Source organism: Microtus oregoni, unplaced genomic scaffold (genome assembly GCF_018167655.1).
Source record: "Microtus oregoni isolate MIOR12 unplaced genomic scaffold, Mior012 000021F_ref0000039, whole genome shotgun sequence".
Lineage (NCBI taxonomy): Eukaryota > Metazoa > Chordata > Mammalia > Rodentia > Cricetidae > Microtus > Microtus oregoni.
The window spans coordinates 21,521,446-21,534,106 of NW_024543080.1; the positions used below are offsets into that span (position 1 = coordinate 21,521,446).

A 12,661-nucleotide genomic window follows, 5' to 3' on the forward strand; every position below is an offset into this window, starting at 1 on the left:
TGGTTCTTTGGAAAGTTGCTCATTGTCATTGCAGTGGCGATGAAATGTATGTGTATGCCATGCCTGTCCAGGCTTTCCCTGTAAATATTGAAGCGTGTCATGGAAAGCTCGCCCTGTCTGCCCACTCTCCAGGATGCAGAGTGTGAAATCTTGGCCCTTCTCCTTTCCAGATCTCTTTGACAACTACATGCAACAGGATGCTCACGAGTTTTTAAATTATTTGCTAAACACTATTGCGGACATCCTGCAGGAGGAGAAGAAACAGGAGAAACAAAACGGGAAGTTAAAAAATGGCAACGTGCACGAGCCCGCAGAGAGTAACAAACCCGAGCTCACCTGGGTCCACGAGATTTTTCAGGGAACACTCACCAACGAAACCCGATGCTTGAACTGTGAAACTGTGAGTCCTTGGTGGGGGCCGGGGGATGATGGCATTCATCTTTCTTGTCCATGGGTGTTGTGATATCACACGCTTCCCGTTGTCTTCAGGACCTGTGGGTCGGCCTGTCGATCATTCCTCTGGACCTCAAGTGCAAGCACTTGGAAGTGTGGGTTCATGATGACGTCTCAGCTGGGGGGAAAAAGATGTCTCTCAGGTGGTAGGAAGAGAGTGAGGAGGACAGTGTGCCCTTAAACGTTGGGTTATTTTACTCCATGAACAGATTTTAGGGCTGAACATTAAAGTATTGAATTACACTGTGAACCACTTAATAAGAAGAGGTCAGAGGTCATCACAAAGAGGTCAGGGGTAATGTATGGACCCTTACGTGACTTCTGGGAGTCTATTATGATGCCGCCTAGTGGTAGGGGAAGATGGACCCTGACTTGTACACAGTCCGCTGGCTAGGTGAGAACCCCGTCTCCGGGATTTTTGGGAATTGGGTATCATGTGTGTTTGGTTGCATCTAGCACCTTGGCTTCGATGGAAGGCCCTTAAAGTTACTTGGATTTAGGGACATCCTCTCTACAGAGTTACTCAGAGTGATGTAGTTGCTTGTTATACTTAACTCAGACTTTGAGAGTGCCGTCATTGTTTGGCTTCATTGTTTGACCCAGCTGCCTGAGTCTCAGTGCTGGCCCTGACTCCCAGACTTTTCCAACCTTCCATCCTATTGCTGCTTTCTTCTCTGTCTCCACCGTCCTCATCTTAAAGCAGGGTTGATGCGCACACATCATCCCACTGGTGACTGATAAGAGCGAATTTGGCGATGTCTGTTAAATGCGGCGCCCTACTTGACACACAGCAGAGTATATAATGAATGTCGTTTGTCGTTCATTCTAACTACTAAACCCACAGAAAGCCTGTATCTCTTTAGTGCTCCCAGAGTTTCTTGATTTGGACAGATGCGTCTGAATATGTATTTTTCTGGAGAAGAGAGATAAACAGCTTTTTAACAGACTCAGCTAAGGGCCCCCTGTCATGGCCTGCCCAGCTGCCGTTAACAGTACCATCCATCATGGGTGATTAAAACCAGGGCTTCTTAACTTCTTTCCTACTTGTAACCTTCTTTAGCCCAAGAAAATTTTATGTGACTGGTTTATACAGTAGGCATATAAACCAAACATTTATAGTAATCATACATTTATTTTGCAGCAGTTCTTTGGGGGGGTCATATAATTTTACCATTTATTAAAGGTGAAAGCATATTTGCATTCTAGTGAGATGGACTTACTTGGTAGTGGCTGACTCTTTGATACTGTGGGGTGCAGAACATCTTCAATGTTTTTCAGAGCCGATCAATATTTTGGTTTCATAATCATCAGTGCTGAGAACACTGTTTCACGTGAACACAAAGGGGAAAAGTGGCAGAAGTGTATTTAGGACCATTTCATGAAGTGTTGGAAATTCTGTCCTAATCCTAAGACAAAATTAATTTAGCATTTTTAAAATTTTTGCTTTTAAAAGATATATTTATTTTTTTATGTATATGTGTATATTTTTGTATGAGTTTAGATGTACACATTCATGTAGATGCCTTTGGAGCCCCAGGAACTGGAATTATAGGTGGTTGTGAGCTGCCCTATGTAGATATTGGGACATAACTCCAGGTCCTGGACAAGAGCAGTGTGTCTTTAGAACACACAGCACTCTAGCCCCTGAGCCATATCTCCAGTCCCCGTGTAACAATATTTAAAAGATGCTTAAGTCAGCAACCCTAACAGCAGTTTTTAAAATCAAACATTCTAACACAATCTAAACATATACTGATTTAATACTTATTTGCTGAGGAATGATTGCAGGAAAATATATTTTAAAAACCTTTGTTTTCTATAATTCAACCACTGTTTTTCTTTTTTTCTTCTTTGTTTCTTTCTTTGTTTCTTTCTTTCTTTGTTTCTTTCTTTCTTTCTTTTTTGAGACAGGGTTTCACTGTAGTTTTAGAGCCTGGCCTGGAACTAGCTCTCACTGTTTTTCTTTTTTTTTCTTCTTTTTTTTTTTTTTTTTGGTTTTTCGAGACAGGGTTTCTCTGTGGTTTTGGAGCCTGTCCTGGAACTAGCTCTTGTAGACCAGGCTGGCCTCGAACTCACAGAGATCCGCCTGCCTCTGCCTCCCGAGTGCTGGGATTAAAGGCGTGCGCCACCACCGCCCGGCTTCTCACTGTTTTTCTAAGAGCAGAAAACTTTATGCAATACAACTACTGCAGTTCAGGAAATACAGTAGCCTCAGATCTGAGGCCACACACTCCAGCTAATATCCGTCGGCAGTGGTGAGACGGCGCACACGGTGCCAAACGAGTGTGCTGTGTGTTCAGAGCCTAGACTGCGGGGAAATCTTAGGTGAGGGCCATCAGAAACACCTCGGGTTTGCTGTGGGTTTGATTTGATTAGTTTCGGTCATTGTATGTTCAGAAACTTGCATTGCTGAATTTTCCACAGCTCCCATATTAAGTTATGTGAACCCATGTGGGGGTCACAATCCACAGTTTATAAATCGAACACTCAGACAGTGGAGGTTTGCTCCTCGGAGGCTGGAAGCTGGAGGACTGAGGTCAGGAGGTCAGCTTGACTGGGTTCTCTCTCATCAGCATGCGTTACCAAAAGGCTCCATTTCCACATACAGTTGCTCTACTGAGTGGGTTAGTGACTGTATCGGGAGGTCAACAACACTCATGAGCTGTGATCCTTAAACAGCTAAGAAGTGTAGACTCACACTTAAGTATCAGAGAGGGGCGGGAGCTCTGCACCGTGACAATCCTTTTGATGTCCTTTGTAAAGTTTTATTTTACATTTCATAGCAGCATTATTTGTCATAGCCACAACCTGGAAACAATCTAGATGCCCGTCAGTCAAAGAATGGATAAAGAAAGTGTAGTGCATTTACACAATGGAGCAGCAGAAAACACAGCAGCAGAAAAATAACGACATCTTGAAATTTGTAGGCAAATGGATGGATCTAGGAAAAAAAAATACTGAGTGAGGTAATCCAGACCCAGAAAGACAAATATAATATGTACTTACTCATAAGTGGCTTATAGACATAAAGCAAAGAAAAACCAACCTACAGGACACAACCCCAGAGAACCTAGACAACAAAGAAGACCCTAAGAGAGACATGCATGGGTCTAATTTACATGGGAAGTAGAAAAAGACAAGATTTCCTGAGTAAATTGGGAGCATGGGGGTCATGAGAGAGGGCTGAAGGGGAGGGGAGAGATGGGGAGGGGCGCAGAGAAAAATGTAGAGCTCAATAAAAACAATAAAAAAGAAATTGATGTTCTTTTCAACACCGTTAGAATCAAGTCTCTGATTCATTCCTCATAGAAGTGGTTGAAAAACACAGATAAGTGAAAAAAAAGACTAAAAATTACAAGTATTCTTCCCACCCAGAGATGAAAAAATGTATAATATTTTCTAAAAAATGTGATTATGTTAGTCCAGAGAGCAATACTTGAACATTTCTGAGGAACTTTGACACAAACCTATTTATCTGCATCTCCACCTTTCTTCTTTCCCGCCCCCTTTTCTGTCCCTTTATACTTTTTCTTTCAGTAAAGTTCAAATAGATGCAAAAATAGAGAAAAGCACAATGCATTGTGTGTGTGCATGTGTGTGTGTGTGTGTGTGTGTGTGTGCGCGCGCGCGTGTGATCGAGAATTGATGACTGCTAACTCCTTGGCTCATCTTCATTTTTTGTTTTCCCATACCTCTCTTCTCTCAACTTGATTTGTTTTTAAGCAAATCCCAGATATCATTTCACTTGTAATTGATATATTATCTGTATCTATCATTCAAAGATAAGCCTTTTTTAAAGCACACTACCATTTTTTACACCTAAAAATAATTTCACCATTATCACTCAGTGTTGAAGTCTGTCTGATTATGTCCTGTTCTTGTAGCAGTGGATTAAGTATATTTTTAAATTTTTCATTTTCCTGTGTGTGTTGCATGTGTGTGGGTGTATATGTTGCATGTGTGTGGTATGTGTGTTACATGTGTGTGAGTGATGCATGGGTATGTGTGTTGCATGTGTGTGGGTGTTTATGTTGCATGTGTATGCTATGTGTGTTACATGTTTGTGGGTATGTTTTGTGGGTGTGTTGCATGTGTGTGAATGATGCATGGGTATGTGTGTTACATGTGTGTGGACGTTGCATGTGTGTGAATGATGCATAGGTATGTGTGTTGCATGTGTGTGCTATGTGTGTTACATGTGTGTGGGTATGGGTATTGTTTTGTGGGTGTGTTGCATGGGTATGTGTGTTGCATGTGTGTGGACGTTGCATGTGTGTGAGTGATGCATGGGTATGTGTGTTGCATGTGTGTGGACGTTGCATGTGTGTGAGTGATGCATGGGTATGTGTGTTGCATGTGTGTGAGTGATGCATGGGTATATGTGTTGCATGTGTGTGGACATTGCATGTGTGTGAGTGATGCATGGGTATGTGTGTTGCATGTGTGCGGGTATGTGTGTTGGAGGGATGAGTGCATGTGAATGCACATGCATATGAAGGCACGAATGATGTTAGAATAATCGTTCAGCGCTCTTCCACCTTATTGTTCATTGAGGAAGGGCCTCTTAGTCAAGCCCAGAGCTCACTGATACATCTGGTCCAGAGCCAGATTGCTTTGGGGATCCCCTTTCTCTTGCTTTCAAGGCAGGAATTATAAATTATAAACTCAGCATTTAAGTGGGTTCTGGGAATCCAAACTCCAAGTCCTCCTGCTTACACAGCAAGTGATTCAGCACTGAGCCATCTCCCCAGTCCAAAGTTGGTTAATTTATACCCATATAGCAGCATGTGTGTTAATCTATAATTTATCCCCACCCTTGTTTTGAGAAATCAGGTTGTTTGGCCTGTAGTGTTTCCTACCATCTTGAAAACATCTTTGTGGTGTTATTTACCTAATTAAAAATTCAAATTACATTTGTGTGTGTGTGTTTGTGTGCGCGTGTGCAGGTACCAGGGTGGTGGTGGGAGGTCAGAGGACAACGTTCAAGTGTTACTCCTTCCACCTTATGGGCCATCAGGTTTGGTAGCCGGGCCCTTTACCCCTCCAGCCCCCCAAGCCGTCTCACTCACTCCTCATTTCATAGTAACTTTTACAGTAAAATGCCAGCAATTACCTAGTAGATCTGTTTCTGAGAACACTTTTGTCCATTCGTACCAGAGGACTTACTTGCAAAGGAAGGCTTGGAGCAGCATTTTATTTTATCTAATTTTTCTTCCACACAATATATTTGATCATCTTTTCCCCTCCCCCAGCTTCTCCCAGATCATTCCCATCTTCTGCTCACCCAGCTTCATGTTCTTTCTTGCTTTCTCTTTAAAACAAAACAAAACAAAAACTGAAAATCAAAACAAGCAAAACAACCAAGAAGACAAAAAAAGGGGGGGGGACCAAGAGGAAACAAAAGCCTATAAAAACCCCATGGTGTCCATTCGTGTTGGCCAGCCTTTCCTGGGCACGGGGCCTCCCATGGAGTGTGGCTGATATGCCCAGTAACACTCCGTTGGAGAAATATGATTTTGGAGCAGCAGTTTACAAAAACTTGCCCATGCCACCAACACATAGAGTCGGAAATAGGGCATCGCCAACACCCTGATGCCCTCTGCTTTGCAATTTCGTTTTTATTCTATTCTCACCCCATACCCTTGAGTTCATCATTATTTTCTGTTTTATGTATTCCTAGTGCTTGCTCTGCGATTTTTTTAGGAGTGTTTTGTTGTTTTTAGTTATGTGTAGGTGTGTGTGTCTGCGTGCGGGTGCAAGTGCCCTTGGAGACCTGAGGCATCTGAGCGCACACGCCTGCTAGGACTTCCCTCAGCACTCCTAAGGTCCATGGTTCAGTTTGGCTTGTTGTTGCTGTTTGTATGAATGGCCACGTAGCCTTTTTTTTTTAAATTTATTTATTTATTAAAGATTTCTGCCTCTTCCCCGCCACCGCCTCCCATTTCCCTCCCCCTCCCACAATTAAGTCCCCCCCCCCCCCCTCAGCCCGCAAAAGCAATCAGGGTTCCCTGCCCTGTGGACAGTCCAAGGAACCCCCACCTCCATCCAGGTCTAGTAAGTTGAGCATCCAAACTGCCTAGGCTCCCACAAAGCCAGTGCGTGCAGTAGGATCAGAAACCCATTGCCATTGTTCTAGAGTTCTCAGTAGTCCTCATTGTCCGCTATGTTCAGAGAGTCCGGTTTTATCCCAGGCTTTTCCAGACCCAGGCCAGCTGGCCTTGGTGAGTTCCCAGTAGAACATCCCCATTGTCTCAGTGTGTGGGTGCACCCCTCGCGGTCCTGAGTCCCACGTAGCCTTTGTGCCTCGGTTCCTTTGGCTGGTGCCCCTGGGGAGATTCACTGCCTCATTGCACGATGCTTTCGTTTCTTCTGTCTTACCACCATGTGGTGACTTAGTGCATGAATGTCATCCTTTATTAACCTACTTTAGGGTTGATGGCTATGTGGTCATTTCTGCTTTGGGGCAACTGTGAACAGTGCTGCCACGGATCTTACAAGGCGTAAAGTCTTGCCACAGAACCCAAGTTTCTCTGGGAAATTATACCACGTCTTGTGGAAGTAGATTGTGAGGTAGCGGGTTATGATATGTTCGTTCACTGATACCGTTAGAATGTGTCCAGTCCCCATGGCGTTATACCAGCTTACATTCTGTATGAGCATTCTCTCTTCCTCTCTCTGTCTAGTGTCTATGTGTATATATATACATGTGTGTGCATGCAGGCATGCATGGGCACGTACGGAGACCAGAGGAGACGTCAGGTGTCTTCCTCTATTGCTCTCTGTCTTAGTTTCTGGAGAAGGAATCTCTTGCTGTGCCAAGATCTTGTTGTTTCTTTCTAGACTGGTGACTAGCAAGCTGCAGTGGTCACTTAGCATTGGGATTTGTGGGCACATATGGCCAGCCGTGCCTGCTTTTTATGTAGGTGCTAGAGTTCCGCACAGAGGTCCTCATGCTGGCTAGCAAGTGCTGTTAGCCACAGAGCCCTCCTCAGCATGCGTGAGAGCACTCTTAGCGCTGTGTCCCCTCCTCTAACATCACCCTTGCTGTCTAGTGGCTGCGCAAGTGTCCTTATAGTCAACCAGTGAATGTCTTTCCAGCACATGCTGCCAGGCAAAGCTAAGATGCGGGATACAGGCTTGCTCTGTGTTTCAGCCGTAGAACCAGGTCCGAAGGCCAAGATGAATTATCGGTTATAGAATTACAGTCACGAGACCCTGTGAAGGAAGAACAGATTCTTTCACGTGCTTCTGATGCCGAAAGCAGAGCAGTGTGGCACTGGGCTCCGTATGGCAGCTGGGAAGCCTGTACCACATCTACAAGCTGGCCCCTCCTCCGAGGTTGTAATTTAACACTGTTAGTATTCCACCCTGGCAGTGTTCTGTGTGAATTACCAGGATGACTCTGATAACAGGCTCATTCATTTTTATAGCTTAAAAAAAAATCTATGGGCAGGACAACTAATCCCTCAAATGCAAATATTGTACTCTTGCTGTAGAGGTTACTATGGAGCCCAAATGCCAAAACAGGAACCGGTATGCAATGATCGCATCCCAATTCTTTAATTAGATGGAAGCATTTGTATAATGGGATTCCAACTGTTTATATTTTATAGTGTACAAGTGTGTCTTTCTGGAGCATAGAAACAATCCTTTATAATTGATTTTAAACCTCCATATGGGGGCTGGAGAGATGCTTAGCAGTTAAGAACACCAGCTGCTCTAGCAGAGGACCCAGGTTTGGTGCCAGCACCCATGTGACTGCTCACAACCATCTGTAACTCTAGTTCTAGGAGAATCTAACACCCTCTTCTGTCCTCTTTGGGCATTGTACGCACATGCTATACTTACACACATGTAGGTAAAACGCATGTTTTGGAGGAGCAGCTTAGAGATTAAGAGTACTTACTGCTCTTGCCGGGGGCCTGGGTTTGAATCCAAGCACCTCCATGGTGACCTACAACCGTCTGTAACTCCAGGTCTAGTGGATCCGAAGCCCTCTTCTGGCTTCTGTGGGCACCATGCATGAACGTGATGCCAGGCTAAACGTGCTTGCAAAACACCCGTGCAATGTAAAATAGAAGTGAAAACAAAATAAAAAACTCACGTTTATTTATTATTATTTTAAAGCGATATATAATGCTGTATAAATTGGACTACAATGTGATGTTTTGAAGCTGTATGCACTATATAAAACAAGTCTGAACAATTAGTGTATCCACTGTTTCAAATACGTATCATTTCTCTGTGGCAAAACATTCGCAATCCAGACAGAACAATCTTTAAAAAGAAGGACCCCCATTGATAAGTCATTTGAGAGGAGTCTATATGGATTTCTTATTTTTCTTTTCTGATTACTTGGCTAGCCCCCTCTGTTTTCCTAGACCTCAGAGCTGGGCAGACTGCTAGGAAACATCTAATCTTGTTTTCCCAGTGCCCGGGTATCTTCTAGGATCTCCAGCCAGTTGGTCACCATCATCCAGTGGACCCTGGCCAGAGGCAGGGAACCCAATCTTTCAAGGATGCATTCCATTTTTAGCCAGCCCTAATTGTTAGAAAGCCTTGGACTTTCTAAGAAAGAGCATGGCCTGCGGGCTTCTCCTGCTGCCGAAGTGCAGGGCTAGGTTTCATAGAGAATCTCATGAGCCCTGAGGACCTAACTTTCCTTTGGGAACCCGCTTTGAGGACATCCCTATGGCAGGCTGTGCACTCACTTTCATCAGAATTGCTGAAGCCCCCATTGTGAAATCTCACAGTAGATTAACCTACTCTAGATTCTGAATAGCAAATTAGCCCTGAGGGCACCTTTGTCCCTTCCTCAGCCTCTTGTTCCTCCAATTGTGGAAAACCTTTGTGCCCATCTTGAGTTCCACCACAATGGCTGATTTTCCAGTGGGCCTCTCTTGGGGAAGCATGGCCTGGGATTGCAGTGCAGATGTCAAATGAAGGATTTTATGGAGACAAATGGTCTCCTCTGCAGTGGAGCTGGAGGGGCTATTTTAAGGGGTAATCAGGGCTCACTTCTCCATGCAACCTTGACAAAGGCACTTCTGAATTTGAAATTTCAGGATTTTTCCACTTGAGCCTAACTGTTCCCTTGGTTGTTCTTTTGTTTTCTTCCTAAGATTTATTAGGCCAGTCAGAGCTTAATCTTGCTGTTGTTTATTAATTCTTCCTCTTTTTATGTAAAGCTGAGTTTTGGCCTTGCAGATCACGGCTTCTCAGAGCCTCTCGGTGTCATTACAACACATTTGTATTTGTCGCTGGAGCCAAACTGATGTGCAAAGAACTGTTTTATTAACAGAACCAAGTCTACAGCTCTTATGACCTAGTTTGCAGAGGTCCATATTGCTCTGGCAGAGCTTCCGAGACCCCCACAGACAGAGGGTGGAGTTGGCTGAGGCAGGAGGAAGGCTAAGCTGTCCTGGAGACTGCACTTGCCCCAGTCCCATCCTTTGGTACCAGTGTCGTCATGGCAGAGACCTAAGGAGCTGTCACCTTTCCCACTAACCCAGGAAGGGAATCAAGGGAATCAAGGGTCTTTTCTCCTCTTTTTAAAGGTGAAGTTTTTTTGGGGGTGGGGGAGAGGCACAGCAGGCTCAGACTTAAGGATAAAAAAAGGAGAAGCGGCTGTAGGCTGCTCATGCTGAGAGTGTTGGAATTTCTTAGTGATGTGTTTCCTTGGAGACAAGCCGTATTTTCCCTTAGACCAGATCCTTGTGTGGAAGAAGAATATGCTTTCCTGTCTCTTGATTGAAGAAGAGAACCCCCCTAAAAAAAAGCCTCTAACCACCCCCGACCAACCAACCAACCAACCAACAAAAACCTGGACAGCCCCTCCTTGTCAACCCTTTAAATACCTCCACGGGGTGTTTCTTGACCACTAATGGGGGCTGTGGCTTCCTGGGGTGGCGACAGAGAAAAGTCTAGATGGAGCCGGGCGGTGGTGGCGCACGCCTTTAATCCCAGCACTCGGGAGGCAGAGGCAGGCGGATCTCTGTGAGTTCGAGGCCAGCCTGGTCTGCAAGCGCTAGTGCCAGGACAGGCTCCAAAGCTACAGAGAAACCCTGTCTGGAAAAACTTAAAAAAAAAAAAAGAAAGAAAAGAAAAGTCTAGATGGGAAGGTGTGTCAGGCTTTGATCCCCCTGGCCCGCCCCACCCCTCGCCTCCTCCCTCCCCAGGGAGGGTGTTATTGCTCTCGTCCCAGGAGCACTTTGCAGTAACTTTCTTCAGTTTCCCTATGAGATGCCCACCTTTCTCTCACAGCTGTGAAACAGAAACAGATTTGCATCTAACCCCACAGAATATTGTGTTTCCCTACCTCTGTGTACCCCATCCTGGGTAATTTTCGTGTGATTCCACTTGGCCACATCCTTTTATTTTCTCCCAGGGAAGGGATGTTTCAGTTAAGAGAGTGCTTTACCAATTTAAATATGTAATATTTGTGGGCTAATGTAAAAAGAGAAGTATGTATCAAAAAGAAAATGATTCCTATTTCTGCCTCTGAGAGGCCACTGATTTAGCTATCTTTCTATTTGTTCAGTTTTTCTTCAGTTGAGTAATTTATGTATTATATATTTATTGTGTACATGTTATGCCCTGGAAATTATGTCAGGTACCAAGGATGGCAACTACAAAAGATGGTCCCTGATGCATATTTAAACTGAGCATCCCCTTTAACTATAGCAGCAGCACTGCTACCACAATCATCACCTACCTCTACCACCGTCATCACCACCACCACCACTACCATCACCACCACCACTACCATCATCATCATCACCACCATCACTACCATCATCATCATCACCACCATCACTACCATCATCATCACCACCACCATCATCATCACCACCATCATCACTACCATCATCATCATCACCACCATCACTACTATCATCATCACCACCATCACTACCATCATCATCACCACCACCATCACTACCATCATCATCACCACCACCATCATCATCACCACCACCATCACTACCATCATCATCACCACCACCATCACTATCATCATCATCACCACCACCACCATCACTACCATCATCATCATCACCACCATCACTATCATCATCATCACCACCACCATCACTACCATCACCACCACCACCAGCAGCACCATTGTCATCAACACCACCACCATCATTTCCACCACCAACCATCATCATCACCAACAACAACCACCACTACCACCACCACTATTACCAGACAGGCCAGTCTCTGAGTTTGAGATCAGCCTGGTCTGGTCCACAAAACAAGTTCCAGGAAAGCCAGGGCTACACAGAAACCCTGTCTCAAAAAGAAAAAAAGAAAAGAAAGAAAAAAGAAAAGAATTCTCTTCCTTTTGCCTCTATTCTTGAAGCCTTTATTTGTGGCACATAAGGATGCTGCATTGATAAGGTTTCTTTGGGCATATTAAAGATGGTATTTCACTGTCTTTTGATCTCTGGTTGAGATCTCATTCTTTTAAATCATTCTCTTGCATGTAATGTTTCTTTTTTTTCCTTCTATATACTTATAATTTGCTCTTTGTCTTTGGATCCCAACAATTGGTCTTTGATATTTCTTGACAGGCATTCTTTGTTTCTGATCTTGCTTGGTGATTGTTGAGTTTCTTGGATTTATTTATATGTATACATTTCACTAAACCAAGGGACTGTTTAGCCATTATTTCTCAGATAGTTTTCTGTTTTATTCTTTCTCTGCCCTCTTCTAGGGTTCTGATCATCTATATAATAATGTCCCAAAGGCCCCATAACAGTTGTTGATCCTTCTCCTTTATTCTATGACTGCATAATTCCCACTGATAGGTCAAGTGTTCTCCTCCCCTGATCCAGTTTATCTAAATTTCTGTGATTTCCATTCGATTCTTTTATTGTTTCTGTTTTTCTTCTGGTCTGCCCCCCCAACCTCAGTTTTTTTTGAGACAAATTTTACTATTATGTAGCTCTGGCTGTCCTGGAACTCTCTCTGTAGACCAGGCTGATTTCAAACTCACAAAGATGTGTCTGCCTCTGCCTCCTGAATGCTGGGATTAAGGTATGTGCTACCACACCCGACCTGACTCACTTTAAAAATTTTTTTTTAAAGATTTATTTATTATGTATACAACATTCTGCCTCCATGTATGCCTGCAGGCCAGAACAGGGCACCAGATCTCATTACAGATGGCTGTGAGCCACTATGTGGTTGCTGGGAATTGAAT

The 12,661-nt window shown here is 44.0% G+C and overlaps 1 protein-coding gene across 1 annotated transcript in view; it reads left to right on the top strand.

Moving 5' to 3' along the window:
- Nucleotides 1-12,661, top strand: part of Usp46 (ubiquitin specific peptidase 46) — a 75,447-nt gene that overhangs the window by 36,798 nt on the left and 25,988 nt on the right. Inside the window, exon 4 of the mRNA XM_041671471.1 lies at nt 171-400. Within this exon, the coding sequence (XP_041527405.1) occupies nt 171-400 (230 nt within the window). The remainder of the gene's footprint in view (nt 1-170; nt 401-12,661) is intronic.